This window comes from Carcharhinus amblyrhynchos, chromosome 7 (genome assembly GCF_965287045.1).
Source record: "Carcharhinus amblyrhynchos chromosome 7, sCarAmb.v2.hapA, whole genome shotgun sequence".
Taxonomy (NCBI): Eukaryota; Metazoa; Chordata; class Chondrichthyes; order Carcharhiniformes; family Carcharhinidae; genus Carcharhinus; species Carcharhinus amblyrhynchos.
The window spans coordinates 8,451,660-8,470,190 of NC_137330.1; the positions used below are offsets into that span (position 1 = coordinate 8,451,660).

Sequence of the window (18,531 nt, forward strand, 5' to 3'; positions counted from 1 at the left end):
GGCACTCCCTCAGCACTGACCCTCTGACAGTGCGGCACTCCCTCAGCACTGACCCTCTGACAGTGTGGCACTCCCTCAGCACTGACCCTCTGACAGTGCGGCACTCCTGGAGGGTCAGTTCTGGGAGAGTGCAGCATCAGAGGAACGAGCCTTTGGATCTGAGGTGAGGAGTGATTTCTCAGCCAGACGGTGGTTAATCTGCGGATTTCTCTCTGGTTTGTTCAGAAATGTGATTTATTTCCACTGGTTATTGTGTTCTGGGCTCCCATCGGTGGTTAGGAATCACAGTCAGTGTCAATGTGCCATCAGTATAATTTATACCGGGGAGCATTGCGCTCATAGACATTGCATGTAGCAGGATGCCCTGGTTACTGTGGTAACACCTTAAAGAGTACCAGTGGGGCTCAGTAGATGTGACCTTTGCCTCCTTGTCAGAATGTAGTTTTCTGTTCCCCGAAGCATCTAATTCCGGCTGATTCTCCAGTGAGGCGGTTACTGTCTTACTGAGGTCCCCCCCCAACCTCCACTGCGGCCTTTTGGGTGGGTGGTAAATGATTCCAATGCCAGTGTTTAGTAGCGAGGCTCTCCTTTTAACTCACACCCAGGCCTCACTCCCTCAGATAGCACCGTAGAATCTCCGCAGTGCGCAAGGAGGCCATTTGGCCCATCGAGTCTGCACTGACCACAATCCCACCCAGGCCCTATCCCTGTAACCCCCCACAGATTTACCCTCTTGACAGTAAGGGGCAATTTAGCATGGCTAATCAACTCAACCTACACATCCTTGGGCACTAACGTGGCTAATTAACCCGTCCCGCACATCTTTGGAGTGTGGGAGGAAACCGGAGGAAACCCACGCAGACACGGGGAGAACATGCAGACTCCAGAGAGTGACCCAAACCAAGATTTGAACCCGGGTCCCTGGCGCTATGAGTCAGCTGACCAGTGTGCCACCGTGTGACAGTTTGGGAAAAGCAGATTCATTCGTGGTGTTGGAGTTGTGGAGAACTCTGGTGAGGCCACGGCTGGAGCTCTGGGTGCAGTTCCGGTTGCCTCATTATGGGAAGGATGAGATTGCGCTGGAGGGGGTGCAGAGGAGATTCACCGGGATGCTGCCCGGGATGGAGCATTTAAATTATGACGAGAGATTGGAGAGGCTTGGGTGGTTTTCTCTGGAGCAGAGAAGACTGAGGGATGACCTGATCGAGGTGAACCAGATTATGGACTGAGTGGATAAGGAGCAGCTGTTCCCCTCAGTTGAGGGGTCAGTTACGAGGGGGACACAGACTCAAGGTGAGGGGCAGGAGGTTTGGGGGGAGTCAGGAATGAGCCACCTGGGAGGGTGGTGGATTCAGGATGCCTCACATCCTTTACATCAGCACTTGGCACATCATAACATTCAGGGCTTTGGTCAAGTGCTGGCAGATAGGATTGGGTGTTTCTCGCGTGTTAGTGGAGACTCGATGGGCCAAAGGGCCTCCTCTGCACTGTGTGATTTCTATGATTGTTGCAGATAAATGTCAGCTGGAGCTAATATTGTGTAGCAATACAGTGAGGAAGTTTCACTAGGTCAATCCTGGGTAAAGAGGGATTTTACTATGCGGAGAGGTTCAGGAGGTTTTGTTGCGAGGAAAGGGTTGAGTGGGTTTAGTGAGGAGGGGTTGAGTGGGTTTAGTGAGGAGGGGTTGAGTGGGTTTAGTGAGGAGGGGTTGAGTGGGTTTAGTGAGGAGAGGTTGAGTGGGTTTAGTGAGGAGGGGTTGAGTGGGTTTTACAAGAGGTTGAGTGGGTTTAGTGAGGAGAGGTTGAGTGGGTTTAGTGAGGAGGGGTTGAGCGGGTTTAGTGAGGAGGGGTTGAGTGGGTTTAGTGAGGAGGGGTTGAGTGGGTTTAGTGAGGAGGGGTTGAGTGGGTTTAGTGAGGAGGGGTTGAGTGGGTTTAGTGAGGAGGGGTTGAGTGGGTTTAGTGAGGAGAGGTTGAGTGGGTTTAGTGAGGAGGGGTTGAGTGGGTTTTACAAGAGGTTGAGTGGGTTTAGTGAGGAGAGGTTGAGCGGGTTTAGTGAGGAGGGGTTGAGCGGGTTTAGTGAGGAGGGGTTGAGTGGGTTTAGTGAGGAGGGGTTGAGTGGGTTTAGTGAGGAGGGGTTGAGTGGGTTTAGTGAGGAGGGGTTGAGTGGGTTTAGTGAGGAGGGGTTGAGTGGGTTTAGTGAGGAGGGGTTGAGTGGGTTTAGTGAGGAGGGGTTGAGTGGGTTTAGTGAGGAGGGGTTGAGTGGGTTTAGTGAGGAGGGGTTGAGTGGGTTTAGTGAGGAGGGGTTGAGTGGGTTTAGTGAGGAGGGGTTGAGTGGGTTTAGTGAGAAGAGGTTGAGTGGGTTTAGTGAGGAGAGGTTGAGTGGGTTTAGTGAGGAGGGGTTGAGTGGGTTTAGTGAGGAGGGGTTGAGTGGGTTTTACAAGAGGTTGAGTGGGTTTAGTGAGGAGAGGTTGAGTGGGTTTAGTGAGGAGGGGTTGAGTGGGTTTAGTGAGGAGGGGTTGAGTGGGTTTAGTGAGGAGGGGTTGAGTGGGTTTTACAAGAGGTTGAGTGGGTTTAGTGAGGAGGGGTTGAGCGGGTTTAGTGAGGAGGGGTTGAGTGGGTTTAGTGAGGAGGGGTTGAGCGGGTTTAGTGAGGAGGGGTTGAGTGGGTTTAGTGAGGAGGGGTTGAGTGGGTTTAGTGAGGAGAGGTTGAGTGGGTTTAGTGAGGAGGGGTTGAGTGGGTTTTACAAGAGGTTGAGTGGGTTTAGTGAGGAGAGGTTGAGCGGGTTTAGTGAGGAGGGGTTGAGCGGGTTTAGTGAGGAGGGGTTGAGTGGGTTTAGTGAGGAGGGGTTGAGTGGGTTTAGTGAGGAGGGGTTGAGTGGGTTTAGTGAGGAGGGGTTGAGTGGGTTTAGTGAGGAGGGGTTGAGTGGGTTTAGTGAGGAGGGGTTGAGTGGGTTTAGTGAGGAGGGGTTGAGTGGGTTTTACAAGAGGTTGAGTGGGTTTAGTGAGGAGGGGTTGAGTGGGTTTAGTGAGGAGGGGTTGAGTGGGTTTAGTGAGGAGGGGTTGAGTGGGTTTAGTGAGGAGGGGTTGAGTGGGTTTAGTGAGGAGGGGTTGAGTGGGTTTAGTGAGGAGGGGTTGAGTGGGTTTAGTGAGAAGAGGTTGAGTGGGTTTAGTGAGGAGAGGTTGAGTGGGTTTAGTGAGGAGGGGTTGAGTGGGTTTAGTGAGGAGGGGTTGAGTGGGTTTAGTGAGGAGGGGTTGAGTGGGTTTTACAAGAGGTTGAGTGGGTTTAGTGAGGAGAGGTTGAGTGGGTTTAGTGAGAAGAGGTTGAGTGGGTTTAGTGAGGAGGGGTTGAGTGGGTTTAGTGAGGAGGGGTTGAGTGGGTTTAGTGAGGAGGGGTTGAGTGGGTTTTACAAGAGGTTGAGTGGGTTTAGTGAGGAGAGGTTGAGTGGGTTTAGTGAGGAGGGGTTGAGTGGGTTTAGTGAGGAGGGGTTGAGTGGGTTTAGTGAGGAGAGGTTGAGCGGGTTTAGTGAGGAGGGGTTGAGCGGGTTTAGTGAGGAGGGATTGAGTGGGTTTAGTGAGGAGGGGTTGAGCGGGTTTAGTGAGGAGGGGTTGAGCGGGTTTAGTGAGGAGGGGTTGAGTGGGTTTAGTGAGGAGGGATTGAGTGGGTTTAGTGAGGAGGGGTTGAGCGGGTTTAGTGAGGAGGGGTTGAGCGGGTTTAGTGAGGAGGGGTTGAGTGGGTTTAGTGAGGAGGGGTTGAGCGGGTTTAGTGAGGAGGGGTTGAGCGGGTTTAGTGAGGAGGGGTTGAGCGGGTTTAGTGAGGAGGGGTTGAGTGGGTTTAGTGAGGAGGGGTTGAGTGGGTTTAGTGAGGAGGGGTTGAGTGGGTTTAGTGAGGAGGGGTTGAGTGGGTTTAGTGAGGAGGGGTTGAGTGGGTTTAGTGAGGAGGGGTTGAGTGGGTTTAGTGAGGAGGGGTTGAGTGGGTTTTGTGAGGAGGGGTTGAGTGGGTTTAGTGAGGAGGGGTCGAGCGGGTTTAGTGAGGAGGGGTTGAGTGGGTTTAGTGAGGAGGGGTTGAGTAAATTGGGTCATTGCAGTTTTGGAGAATGGGAGACGACCTTATTGAGACACACAGGATTCTCAGGGGGTTTGACAGGGTCGATGCTGAGATGTTTCCCCTCGTGGGGGAGCCTCGGACCAGAGGAGATAATCTCAGAGTAAGAGATCACCCATTGAGGACTCTCTGCTGAGGATAGTGAATCTGTGGGATTCATAGAATCACAGAATCCTACAGTGCAGAAGGAGGCCATTCAGCCCATTCAGTCTGCCGTGACCACAATCCCACCCAGGCCCTATCCCCATAGTCCCATGTATTTACCCTGCTAATCCCCCTAACACTAAGGGGCAATTTAGCACGGCCAATCCGCCTAACCCACACACAACTGTGGGAGGAAACCGGAGCACCCGGAGGAAACCCACACAGACACGGGGAGAACATGCAGACTCTGTACAGACAGTGACCCAAGCTGGGAATTGAACCCAGGTCCCTGGTGCTGTGAGGCAGCAGTGCTAACCACTGTGCCACCGTGCCAATCCTTTACTGTAGAGGCTGGGTTGTTAAATCTGTTCAAAGCTAAGATGGACAGATTTTTAATCAGTGAGCAAGTCGAGGGGGTAAGACAAGAAAGCAGAGTCGAGGAATATCACCTCAGATCCATCATAGAATGGCAGAGCAGACTCGATGGGCCGAATGGTCTCTTTCTGCATCGTAGGGACTCTGAATAGCAAAGCCAACCCAATGGGCCGAATGGTCTCTCTCTGAACTGTAGAGATTCTATGATTCTATGAACGGCAGAGCAGACTCGATGGGCTGAATGGCCTCCTGCTGCAATGTAGGGACTCTATGAATGGCAGAGCCAACCCAATGGGCCGAATGGTCTCTCTCTGTGCTGTAGAGATTGTATGAACGGCGGAGCAGACTCGATGGGCCGAATGGTCTCTTTCTGCATCGTAGGGACTCTATGAATGGCAGAGCCAACCCAATGGGCCGAATGGTCTCTCTCTGTGCTGTAGAGATTGTATGAATGGCAGAGCAGACTCGATGGGCCGAATGGTTGCTCCGAGGCCTGATGGAGCCTGCAGTGCCGATGTGTGTAATACTGTGGGACAGTTCAGAGGCTGTCGTAGTGTAAGATTGATCCTGAGTCTAACCGGTGACCTTTCCCTCCTCCTCCCTCTCCTCTCCGCTAGGGAATGCTGCAGGTTCTTTGGGGATGATGGCTTGACCGTCAAGATATTCTTCAGCAGAATGGCCCCGTTCTGTGTCCTATGGACGTTAACGAATTACCTGTACTTGCTGGCCCTGAAGAAGATCAGTGCCACCGACGCTTCAGCTCTGTTCTGCTGCAATAAGGCCTTTGTTTTCCTGCTCTCCTGGATAGTTCTTCGGGACAGGTTTATGGGTGTTAGGGTAAGTGACCTCTCCGGCTTATACCGTCCTGCGGCTGTGGGGAGGAAGGGAGGGAGGGTTACTACGGCCGGCCGAGTATTTCCGAAGCCGAGCCCCCCTTTGCTGTCGCCGATTTGCGCACAGCAAGCTCCCGGATAAACATTGACTGGGACATGAGGGAGAACTTCCCGGCTCCTCCTTGGGCCCAAGGATGTTTTAACCCACTCCCGGGCCTGGCTAAGCTCGCCGTAGACAGGTCCCGAGGTGGGCGATCGAGGGGGGGGGCCATCCAACGCGACACCCTGCCCTCTACCAAGGCTACAGGTGGGCGGCACGGTGGCACAGTGGGTTAGCGCTGCTGCTTCACAGCTCCAGGGTCCTGGGTTCGATTCCCGGCTCGGGCCACTGTCTGTGCGGAGTTTGCGCGTTCTCCTCGTGTCTGCGTGGGTTTCCTCCGGGTGCTGCGGTTTCCTCCCACAGGCCAAAGATGTGCGGGTTAGGTTGATTGGCCGTGCTAAGAAATTGCCCATTGGTGTCTAGGGATGGGTAGGTTCGAGGGATTAGTGGGTGTAATATGTAGGGATATGGTCTGGGTGGGATTGTGGTCAGTACAGACTCGATGGGCTGAAGGGCCTCTTTCTGCACTGTAGGGATCTATGATCCATGATTTGCAGCAGGGTGTCCCTGGAAAGGGAACATGCGGAGTCCCCGGGAGCTATTGAGGCCTTCCATGCTCACTGGGCCCCGTTAGGCCTGAGGTGTATTATTGACCCACATTTTGATTTGAAGTTTCCTTTCCGCTTTTTGCTTCGAGCAGTTCCCTTGCGTTGTCCCTGAGTTTGTTTAGAACATTGAATACAAGCAGGGAATCCCTACAGTGCAGTAAGAGGCCATTCGGCCCACCGACTCTGTACAATCCCACCCCAGGCCCTATTCCCGTAACACCACGCAATTACACCAGCTCGTTTCCCCGCCCCCCCGACACTCAAGGGCAATTTAGCATTCACTAACCCGCACGTCTCTCCAGACTGTGGGAGGAAACCGGAGCACCCGGAGGAAACCCACGCAGACACGGGGAGAACGTGCAAACTCCGCACAGACAGTGACCCGAGCCGGGAATTGAACCCGGGTCCCTGGAGCTGTGAGGCAGCCGTGCTAACCCACTGTGCCAGCCGAACATCGTGAAAACATCCACGGTGGCGCAGTGGGTTAGCGCTGCTGCTTCACAGCTCCAGGGACCCGGGTTCGATTCCCGGCTCGGGCCACTGTCTGTGCAGAGTTTGCACATTCTCCCCATGTCTGCGTGGGTTTCCTCCGGGTGCTCCGGTTTCCTCCCACAGTCCAAAGATGTGCGGGTTAGATAGATTGGCCGTGCTAAAATTGACCGTAGGTCAGAGAGGGATTAGTGGGTAAAATATGTACGGATTGGGGGGGGGGGGTTGGGCCTGGGTGGGATTGTGGTCGGTGCAGACTCGATGGGCCGATGGGCCTCTTTCTGTACTGTAGGATTTCTAAGATTCCCCAAATGCACCAGGGACGGGTTAATTGACAGAATTTGACATGAGAGACGGAAAGTAAAATAAACTAAGGCCAGAACCTTGTCCCGAGGTGTGGGTTTTTCAGCAGTGCCTTTAGAGAGGGAATTCCAGAGGTGAGGGCCCAGGGTGTTGTAGGCCCGATCTCTGGTGGTGGAATGATTAAAAATCACAGAGGGTTCAGTGCCACCCTGAGGTGGCGTTCTCCTGTGGTGGAACATGCCGGATTAAAATAAAGATTTGGCAGTGGGCCCACATGCTTCAAGCCACAGGCTGCTGTGACGGGAGAACCACTGAATGAAATGGGAAAAATACATATGTCTATTGTGTCAGCTCGTCACGAGGAAGGCCAATGAGGAAATACCAAGCGAGAGTTAACAACCAGACAGTTGACAGCCTCGGAGGGGGGCTGGGGGGTGAGCTCGGAGGTGTCCGTCACGGTTCAGTGGGTATTACACTTGACTCAGATTCCAAACGTCTTGTCTGTTCAGGCTCCACTCCGAAGGTCTACGCGTTATCCATTCTTCAGTCAGCTTCCGTGGGATTATTCACGTCTACCCAGCAGCCGTGTTTAATATCTATGAACGTAAGAACGGGCAAAGACCCTTCAGCCCCTCAAGCAGACCTAGATTTTATCTTCTTCCTCTTGCCTCGGTCCCCATAGTAGAACCCCTACAGGGTAGAAGGAGACCGTTCGGCCCATCGTATCTGCACTGACTAAAATCCCACCTAGGTCCTATTCCCGTAACCCCATATATCTACCTGCTGATCCCCTAACCCTAGGGTCAGTTTAGCACGGCCAATGCACCTAACCCGCACATCTTTGGAATGTGGGAGGAAACCGGAGCACCCGGGGGAAACCCACGCAGACACGGGGAGAATGTGCAGACTCCACATAGGCAGTGGCTCGAGCCAGGAATCGAATTCAGGTCCCTGGTGCTGTGAGGCAGCAGTGTTAACCACTGTGCCACCATGCTGCCCCGGTGGAGATGGCCACCATTGTACAACCCGTTGTCTCAGAGACCAGTAGCTGCCAAATCTCCGCCAGCCTTCTCGCACGAACCCCTCGTCTCTGAAACCTATCGATATCATAGAATCCCGACAGTGCAGAAGGAGGCCATTCAGCCCATCGAGCCTGCATCAAGCACAATCCCATCCAGGCCCTATCCCCATAACCCCCATGCATTTACCCTGCCAATCCCCCTGACACTAAGGGTCAATTTAGCACGGCCAATCCACCTAACCCCTTGGACTGTGGGAGGAAACCGGAGGAAGCCCACGCAGACACGGGGAGAATGTGCAATCTCCACACAGACAGTAACCCAAGCCGGGAATCGAACCCGGGTCCCTGGCGCTGTGAAGCAGCGGTGCTAACCCACTGTGCCACCAGGCAACCCCATGAGGTGGAGAAAGTCCACAAGAGAATCCAGAACATCTATTTATTGGTTAAGATGTTAACAATAATTCTCAGAGAGACGCTGATAAATCCAATGGTGAGTTCCGGAGAAATGGCTTCACACGGAGAGTGGTGAGAATGTGAAACTTGCTCCACAGGGCGGGGAACGGGATTTGAATCTCAGAGATGTATCGAAGTGGAAGCTGGGTAGTGACTGGAGGGAGAAAGCAATGAGCGGTGAATGGAGAGAGTGGGAATGAGGAGCAGATAGACCCCAGCTGGATGAAATGCCTGTTTCTGTGCTCTGTGTCAAGTGACGAAGGCAGCCTGTTCCTCTCTCCAATCCAGATAGTGGCCGCCATCTTTGCGATCGCTGGGATAGTGATGATTACCTACGCGGATGGCTTCCACAGCCACTCGGTTATCGGGATCACGCTGGTCGTAGCCTCAGCCTCCATGTCTGCCCTCTACAAGGTAACAACCGCCCGCAGGAACGCAACCAGTCTCTCTAACAGCAAGAGCGTAAACCCTTTCAGGAATGTAGTCCAGCTCGATGGCACAGGGGTGGGGGTAGTTGGGGGGGGGGGGAGGGGGGAATGGTTGGGGGTAGAGGATGGAGGGTGCCCTGTCACATGTTCTGGGATTCCCACCAACTGGTCACGTAATGATTGAATATCATCGAGTCCCTGCGCCCTCATCGAGTCCCTGTATCTTCATCGAATCCCTACAATGCAGAAGGAGGCCATTAGGCCCATCAAGTCTGCACCGACAACAATCCCACCCTATCCCCAACTGATGTCAGGACTGTGTACAGGCACAGTTTAATCCCTGTACGTGAGGTCCCAGGACCAGTGGGTAAAGCGGGCAGTAAAGATGGCAAATGATATGTTGGCTTTCATATCGAGAGGATTCGAGTGTAGGGATAGGGGATATTTTGCTGCAATTATATTGGGTGTTGGTGAGGCCACAGCTGGAGTATTGTGTGCAGTTTTGGTGTCCTTATCTGAGGAAGGATGTCCTTGCTATAGAGGGAGCACAGCAAAGGTTTACCAGGCTGATTCCTGGGAAGGCAGGTCTGTCATATGAGGAGAGACTAAGTCGGTTGGGATCATATTCACTGGAGTTTAGAAGAATTAGAGGGAATCTCATCGAAACTTATAAAATTCTAACACGGTTAGACAGGGTAGATTCAGAAAGAGTGTTCCCGATGGTGGGGGAGGCCAGGACTAGGGGGTCATAGTTTGAGGATAAGGGGGTGAACCTTTTAGAACTGAGACGAGGAGGAATTTCTTCACCCAGAGGGTGGGGAATGTATGGAATTCACTCCCACAGAAAGTAGTTGAGGCCAAAACATTGTGTGATTTCAAGAAGAAATTAGATACAGCTCTTGTGGGGAAGGGTGGATCAGGATATTGAATTTGATGACCAGCTCTGATCAAAATGAATGGAGGAGCAGGCTCGAAGGGCCAAATGGCCTCCTCCTGCTTCTAGTTTCTATGTTTTGATGTAGTAACACTGATCTTTTGGAAGGACGAATTCAAGGCGACAAGCCCCGCTCCAGAGACTTGAGCTCATGGTCCAGGGTGGCAGTCTCAGTGCAGGACTGAGGGAATGCTACACTGTCAAATGTGCCATCATTTGGTGAAGGTGTTAAAGCAAAACTTTGCCCCGTCCCGTGGGTGGATGCAGAGGATCCCATTGTCAGGAGGTTAAAGAGCAGGAGAGTGTTCCAGTAAGTGGGAGGAGGACTGCAGGTGAGCCATATTGTTGAGATAACTCAATGAAAGTGAAGAGAGAAGGTGAACAGTCAGAAATTGTGCTTTTGACACCCTATAATGTGAAGTCATTGAAATAACTCCTCGGAGGCCGGTGTCCCTTCACCAGATATTTACAAACACTACTCCGCTCCCAGAGTACTTCTGGTGCATGGTCAGAATCCAGAGTGCCAGAGGACCTGACACTCTCAGTTTTATACACCCATGAGACTCTCCGACTAGAGGGGCAATTAGGATCTCAATCAGGGAGCTCATACTTGAAGAGGCCAACCTCATGGGCCTCGGTGAAGCCATTACAATCCTCTCCCCTCTTTTATTTTCTTAAACGCAAGTTCCTGATGGGCAGACCATAGAATCATACATACAGTGCAGAAGGAGGCCATTCAGCCCATCGAGTCTGCACCGACTACAATCCTATTCAGATCCTATGTCCATAACCACTGCCTCCACCACCCACCCACCCCCCCACCCCCCCACGATGTATTTGCCCTGCTAATCCACCTTAGCGTGGCCAATGCACCCTAACCAGCACGTCTTTCGGACTGTGGGAAGAGACCGGAGCACCTGGAGGAAACCCACGCAGACACGGGGAGAACGTGCAGACTCTGCACAGACAGTGACCCAAGCCGGGAATTGGACCCGGGTCCCTGGCGCTGTGAAGCAGCAGTGCCAATCACTGTGCCACCGTGCTGCCCATTCCCAAGCCGGTCTCCTTGTTGATGTGACGGGATCATTGATTTAGACTGAGCGGAAGTATTTGCAATGGCTGCTGGGGTCAAGGATGAGGGGACTGAGTCTAAGAGAGACAGACCTGTCAGCAGAGCGACGCTAACAAAGAATCTCACACACAAGAGGTGGTCCATGGTCAGACCCCATCCATGAATAGCAGTCAGTGCCAGATCAATTCTACATTTAAAATCTGAAATTGGTCCATTTTATTGTTTAAAGAGATGGGAAGGTAGGAGGATGGGGGTGGATTGTGAATCAGAAAGTTTAGAAAAGTTTATTTATTAGTGTCACAAGTAGGCTTACATTAACACTGCAATGAAGTTACTGTGAAAATCCCCAGTCGCCACACTCCTGTTCGGGTTACACTGAGGGAGAATTTAGCCCGGCCAATGCACCCTAACCCAGCACGTCTTTCGGACTGTGGGAGGAAACCGGAGCACCCGGAGGAAACCCATGCAGACACGGGGAGAATGTGCAGACTCCGCACAGACAGTGGCCCGACCTGGGAATTGAACCCGGGTCCCTGGCACGGTGAGGCAGCAGTGCTAACCACTGTGTCACCGTGATCACATGAATGGGAAAACATGTTTGAGGAGCTCATTCCTCTCCCTGTCTTCCTCGGAGTTCTCTCGACTGTCTTCGTTCATATTCATTCCTCAGCCGGTAACTAACCGTGGATGTTCCGGCCACTCTGGCGTTGCTGTGTTTGGGTGCACGCTGTACACAAAGTGGCTGCCACATCGTACAACACTCCCAAAGCACTTCATTGGCTGTAAAGCACTTTGGGGTGTCCGGTGGTCATGGAAGGCGCTAAACAAATGCAAAATCTCCACCGTGGGTTAGCACTGCTGCCACGGACCCCAGGTTCAATTCCCGGCTTGGGTCACTGTCTGTGTGGAGACTGCACATTCTCCCCGTGTCTGCGTGGGTTTCCTCCGGGTGCTCCGGTTTCCTCCCACAGTCCGAAAGACGTGCTGGGTTAGGGTGCATTGGCCGTGCTAAATTCTCCCTCAGTGTAACCCGAACAGGCGCCGGAGTGTGGTGACTAGAGGGTTTTCACAGTAACTTCATTGCACTGTTAATGTAAGCCGACTTGTGACATGAATAAATAAAGCTTAAACTTAAATGGGAGGCCATTTGGCCCATTGTACCTATGCCAGCTCATTGAAGGAGTGAAACAATTAGGGCCACGTCCTAATCAACTTTAACCTGAAAATCTTTCTTTCTTTAAGGTCTTGTTTAAGATGCTCTTGGGCAGTGCCAAGTACGGAGAAGCCGCCTTATTTTTATCGGTGCTGGGACTTTTCAATGTGACATTTATCACCTGCGTTCCACTGGCTCTTTACTTCACTGGGGTGGAGCACTGGACCCCATTCAGCCTCATTCCCTGGGAGAAACTGTGCGGGATGGCCATTCTCTTACTGTGTAAGTCCTGAAGCACTGTCAGAGGGTCAGTACTGAGGGAGTGCTGCACTGTCAGAGGGTCAGTGCTGAGGGAGTGCTGCACTGTCAGAGGGTCAGCGCTGAGGGAGTGCCGCACTGTCAGAGGGTCAGCGCTGAGGGAGTGCTGCACTGTCAGAGGGTCAGCGCTGAGGGAGTGCTGCACTGTCAGAGGGTCAGCGCCGAGGGAGTGCCGCACTGTCAGAGGGTCAGCGCCGAGGGAGTGCCGCACTGTCAGAGGGTCAGCGCCGAGGGAGTGCCGCACTGTCAGAGGGTCAGCGCCGAGGGAGTGCCGCACTGTCAGAGGGTCAGCGCCGAGGGAGTGCCGCACTGTCAGAGGGTCAGCGCCGAGGGAGTGCCGCACTGTCAGAGGGTCAGCGCCGAGGGAGTGCCGCACTGTCAGAGGGTCAGCGCCGAGGGAGTGCCGCACTGTCAGAGGGTCAGCGCCGAGGGAGTGCCGCACTGTCAGAGGGTCAGTGCCGAGGGAGTGCCGCACTGTCAGAGGGTCAGCGCCGAGGGAGTGCCGCACTGTCAGAGGGTCAGCGCCGAGGGAGTGCCGCACTGTCAGAGGGTCAGCGCTGAGGGAGTGCCGCACTGTCAGAGGGTCAGTACTGAGGGAGCGCCGCACTGTCAGAGGGTCAGTGCTGAGGGAGTGCCTCACTGTCAGAGGGTCAGTACTGAGGGAGTGCCGCACTGTCAGAGGGTCAGTGCTGAGGGAGTGCCGCACTGTCAGAGGGTCAGTGCTGAGGGAGTGCCGCACTGTCAGAGGGTCAGTGCTGAGGGAGTGCCTCACTGTCAGAGGGTCAGTACTGAGGGAGTGCCGCACTGTCAGAGGGTCAGTACTGAGGGAGTGCCGCACTGTCAGAGGGTCAGTACTGAGGGAGTGCCGCACTGTCAGAGGGTCAGTGCTGAAGGATAGTTATTTCTTACTCGACAAAGGGAGATGTGCTGATCATATATTTTTGCTGTTTTTGGGATCTTGCTGTGCGTATCTTGGCTGCCCCTTCACCTCCATTACAACAGGGACTATACTGCAAGCTGCGCCTCACTGACTGTGAAACATTTTCAGATCCTGATCGATACTGAATGCAAAAATAGAAAGCAGAACACGCATGCTGGAATCTGAAACTAAAATGAAAAATGCTGGAAAATCTCAGCAGGTCTGGCAGCATCAGCAGAGAGAGAGAGAATCGAGCCAACGTTTCGAGTTTGGATGACCCTCAGACAGGGTGGTAACTAAGAGTGATCCAGACTCGAAGCGTCGGCTCTATTCCCTCTCTCCGCTGACGCTGCCAGACCTGTTGAGATTTTCCAGCATGCTCTGGTGTTGATGCTGAGTGAGTGCGGGTTTATTTCCTCAATCAGTGACTTGCCGTGTCCACTGTTGCAGCCTTTAACATCCTGATGAATTTTGGGATTGCGGTTACGTCCCCGACGTTGATCTCAGTGGGAGTGGTCCTCAGTGTCCCTGTAAACGCCGGTAAGTACCCTCCTCTCTGAATCTTGGACAGGACGAGCAGCCGGGGCAACAAGGGGAAATGGTCTCGAAGCCCACAAGGCTTCCTCCCCTGGTCGAACTCTGACCTTCCCCTGCACCTTAACTACATCCACAGTTCCCGCAGGGACGGTTAAAGGAAGATGTGATGGAGTGTCCAAAATCGTGAAGGCTTCTGATAAGTTGAAGGGGAACAGTGGCTTAAGAAGCTTAAAGGGAAGGCGATGGCCTATCTGGTATTATCGCTAGCCCATTAATTCAGAAACTCGGCTAATGTTGTGGGGACCCGGGTTCGAATCCCGCCACGGCAGATGGTGGAATTTGAATTCAATATAAAAAATCTGGAATTACTGGTGAAACCATTGTCGGAAAAGCCCATCTGGTTCACTGATGTCCCCTTTAGGGAAGGAAATCTGCCGTCCTTACCTGGTCTGGCCTACACGTGACTCCAGAGCCACAGCAATGTGGTTGGCTCTCAACTGCCCTCTGAACAAGGGCAACTAGGGATGGGCAATAAATGTTGGCCCAGCCCGTGATACCCATGTCCCACAAATTATTAATATGAACTCTCCACTGGGCCGCTGGGTTGGATGAGATCACCACCAGTGGGTCAAGAAGAAGGCCCAACGCCACCTTGTCAGGGGCTGCCAGAGGTGGGAGGCTGAGGTTGAGGTTGATGGGGGTCTAAACACTGCTTGTTGGTTTTCTCTCTCTCTCCACCCCCCACAACAACCCAGTTACCGACGCCTACTCCAGTGACATAGTGTTTAACAGCGTGCGGGTCATTGCCGTGCTGATCATCTGCCTGGGCTTCCTGCTGCTACTGCTGCCCGAGGAGTGGGACCGGCTGGCCCTGGAGCTCATCTCCCGCTTCAAGGTCAGCAAGAAGGAGGAGGCGGCCGAGGAGCGAGGGGAGCCGGGCTTCGCGGGGCAGAGTCGCAACAAGGGATCTCGGACTTCCACGGCGACCTTCGCGCACTCGTTCTAGCCCACAGAGGCCCGGAGGACTCGAGAGCGACGAGGTGGGGTGGGGGGGAGGCGGGGGGGAGAGAGATTTTAAAAACACAAACGCTTGCTGGTGAAAGGCAGGAAGTCACAACGAGCTCGTGTTACGTACGGGTGCCTGTTTGGTCGGGATATTCCCGCGGAGTTGGCCACCTTGTCTACTGGACTGTATGTCTTGGGGGTGGGGGGGGCCCCAGCTCTGTGACCCGGTGACCACTGAGGGGAGAGGCCGGCGGGGCGAAGGAGAGGTTGGTGCGGGGGTGGGGGGTGGTGGTGGTGAATTAGCCACAGGGCGGGGGACGTGCAAAGACAAATTTGGCCTCCTGTTCTTACAGCCTACTAGATTTTCCACTCCCGTTGGGCCTGGTGTCAAAGCCAGCTCCATCCATCCACATTCACCCCCCACTCTCTGCCTCAGTGACCAGATGTATGGAGCTACCGGTGGGTAAGAGGAAGAGAGCAGGGCCATATTTTTGTTTTGGTAACGGCTGTGCACGACCACCACCACCACCACCCCCAACGCCCCCCCCCCCAACCCCCACCCCCCCCCCAACCCCCACCCCCCACCCCCCCCACACCCCCCCCTACCCCCCCCACACCCCCCCACCCCCCACCCCCCCGCAAGAAGAAAGGTTCGGGTGGATTTTACTTTAACCTCTCTCTTACTTCACTTGCCTGAATCGTTTTTCCCTCTGGGATATCCTGGGAATTCCACAGTCCATCTTTTGGCTGAATCCTGGCTGGTGTGTAACTGCTCCCCCCCACCCCACAAACCCTCCCACTATGTTTAAACTCTTTCTCCTCCCAACCCAGGACTGCCAATTCAATCGTAAGGGCTAGCACGAACAGTCCTTTTCTTAAGGGCTGCAAAACATTTGATTTCTTTTGGTTACCGGGCAGGAGGATTTAGAGCCTAAAGATGGTGTAACTAAAGGGTGCTTGGAGAGGGTTGTCATTGTTAGTTTAATTTAATTTTATTTGATAAGTGTCACAAGTAGGCTGACATTAACACTGCAATGAAGTTACTGTGAAAACTCCCCCACCCCCCCACCCCATCCCCCACCCCCCCCACCCCACCCCACCCCCCACCCCACCCCAGTGGCTGCACTCCGGTGCCTGTTCGGGTACACTGAGGGAGAATTCGGCACGGCCAATGCATCTAACCAGCACGTCCTCCAGACTGTGTGTGTGTGTGTGTGTGGGGGGGGGGGGGGGGAGGAGAACGGAGGAAACCCACACAGACACGGGGAGAATGTGCAGACTCTGCACAGACGGTGACCCAAGCCGGGAATCGAACCCAGGACCCTGGCGCTGAGAGGCAGCGATGCTAACCCACTGTGCCGCCATTGTGAAAGACACAGTTGGACACTGTGTACCATGAAGGCCACTCGATCTTTGACCCAAGACAGAGCTATTGGTGGCTGCAATTTTCAGCGGCCATTACGTGCCAGCCATGGACTAGTGAGTAGGGAGAGTTGGGGGGGATGGGGGGGGGGGGTGGTGGTGCACACAGTTCCTGTCTCCTTCTATTTACAGACCAGTCTGTATCGGGACCCCTCTAATCTGCTCCAGAGGTCTTTCCAATGTGCACGTTATGGTCCTGGACACATTCTGCCAGCCCACCCGTACCACGCAGTCAGCCCCTCTCACTTTCCATTAGACGTTCTGTGTTGAAGCCAGAGAGAGAGCAGGATACTGTAGACAGTGGCCCCTCCCCTGTGATGTTGGCTCATCCTTCCTCCCCTCTCCCACACTGGGATCAGAAACACCTACACCGTCTGGCCTCAGGACGAGTACATGAATAGGGGAGGCAATAGAGGGATGCGGACCGGGTAAGGTTTATTTCTTTAGTTTAGTTCGGGCTTGGAGGGTTGAAGGGTCTGGTCCTGTGCTGGACACGTTTCTTCGTCTCTGCCCTCCCCCATCTCTTGCCTCCGCCTGGCCTCTTCCCTACACGGTGAGGAGTGGCTACTCGGCACCCGGAATTTACACACTGCTGTTAATCTGTGTGGGCCCCACCTTGAGTCAGAGAGGATCGAGCCACCTCCCGGGCTGGGGGAGGTATTCGGTCCAGGTTCCTAGGGCCCTCTCCGACAGAGGAAACACGTGGAATTGCTTAGGTTGGGATGTGCACAGCTCTGCGCTGGGAGTGTCAGTCTGGCTATTGTGGCCCAGGCTCCAGACCTGGGCCTGGAACCCGTGACTTCCTGACTCAGAGTGGAGGAGGGGGGGTGCGGGTGCGGGTGGGGGGTGGGGGGTGCGGGTGGGGGTTGGGAGCCAAGGTCGCCATCTTTATTAAAGGCGCACCTCTCTGCCAATCCGACCAACCTGCTGTGGCGACCTGCTAACTCGCGATGGTCTTTTTATTCTCAACCAAGACGTGACAGTTTTTGAAATAATAAACGGCTGGTGTTTCGGCGCTGCTGGGAGGACTACCGCACCTTCGACTGTCACACCTGAGTACAGGTACCCAGCCGTCTGAATTTTTTTTAAACTGAGGGAAGCCAAGTCGAAGTCAATTTTGAGTCGAGTTTGCATGTGTCATTCAACATAATCTAACTAACTATGTCTGAATGTGTGTAAGTATGTATGTACGGGCGCGCGCGTGTCTTTTTTTTTGGGGGGGGGGAAAAAAAGGAAACAACCTAACGGTGACTGGAATTAAAGCATGGTGTTCGGGTATAAAACACGATCGGTACGTGCATGCACCTCACTGCCAAATCCCCCGGCTCCCGGCCTCGCCATTCCCGGGCCCCGAGTTACTCCGAGAGATTCCCTCCAGCTGCACCATCCTCCCCCTACCACACCCCCCCCCGATGCCCATCCCCCCCCACCCTCCCCACGATGCCCATCCCCCCCCCCCCCCTCCCCACGATGCCCACCTATCCTCAGCCAATCGGAAAGCGGGCAGACCTGCCCGTGCCCCAGTTGGGTAAAATCAGTCGCGTTGTCAAGCAACCTTCCTCTTCCTCTGCCATCTCCAATTTTTTTTTGTTAAATCTCCGCTGAAAGGGTGCGGTGGAAAGAGGGAGGGAGGGGGGGAGACAGAAAATACCACCCCCCCCCCCCCCCCCCCCAAGTTTTTTTGCTTGACCTTTCACTCTCTCTCGTGTGGTGTGTCGCGCAGGAAACTCCAGGCCCACCCTGGACGGTCGGAGACCATCCCCAGATGATACCACTCCACGTGTCAGATGTGAGACTGGTCGCACAATAGTGGGGGAGGGGTGACGGTTGTAGGGGGGGGGGGAAGGTGGGGGGAGGCCCAGCTCCTCATCTCAAACCACATTTGGTAAAGGTGCTCGCGATGTGGGGAGATCAGGGTCTGAGGAAGGGAGGTGGGCCTCCCTGGAGGTGGGTCTGACCCTGTCAGACCAGATTCCGACCTCCCCCTGTAAAATTTGTAACTCTTCACACGCAGATATCGCACAGAAGCGAGAGTAGGCCATTCGGCCCCTCGAGCCTGCTGTACCATTCATTATGATCATGGCTGATCATCAAATTCAATATCCTGATCCCCCACCTCATGATCCATAGAACCATAGAAGATTACAGCTCAGAAACAGGCCTTTTGGCCCTCCTTGTCTGTGTCGAACCATTTTTTTGCCTCGTCCCACTGACCTGCACTTGGACCATATCCCTCCACACCCCTCTCATCCATCAACCCGTCCAAGTTTTTCTTAAATGTTAAAAGTGACCCCGCGTTTACCACTTTATCCGGCA

General features: G+C 53.9%; 1 protein-coding gene across 1 annotated transcript in view; it reads left to right on the forward strand.

The window, feature by feature from the left end:
- Positions 1-14,794, forward strand: part of LOC145345414 (solute carrier family 35 member F3-like) — a 29,317-nt gene extending 14,523 nt beyond the window's left edge. The window contains exons 3-7 of the mRNA XM_080193233.1: positions 5,238-5,457; positions 8,716-8,841; positions 12,104-12,296; positions 13,702-13,791; positions 14,544-14,794. Of these exons, the coding sequence (XP_080049359.1) occupies positions 5,238-5,457; positions 8,716-8,841; positions 12,104-12,296; positions 13,702-13,791; positions 14,544-14,794 (880 nt within the window). The remainder of the gene's footprint in view (positions 1-5,237; positions 5,458-8,715; positions 8,842-12,103; positions 12,297-13,701; positions 13,792-14,543) is intronic.
- Positions 14,795-18,531: the final 3,737 nt, after the last annotated feature.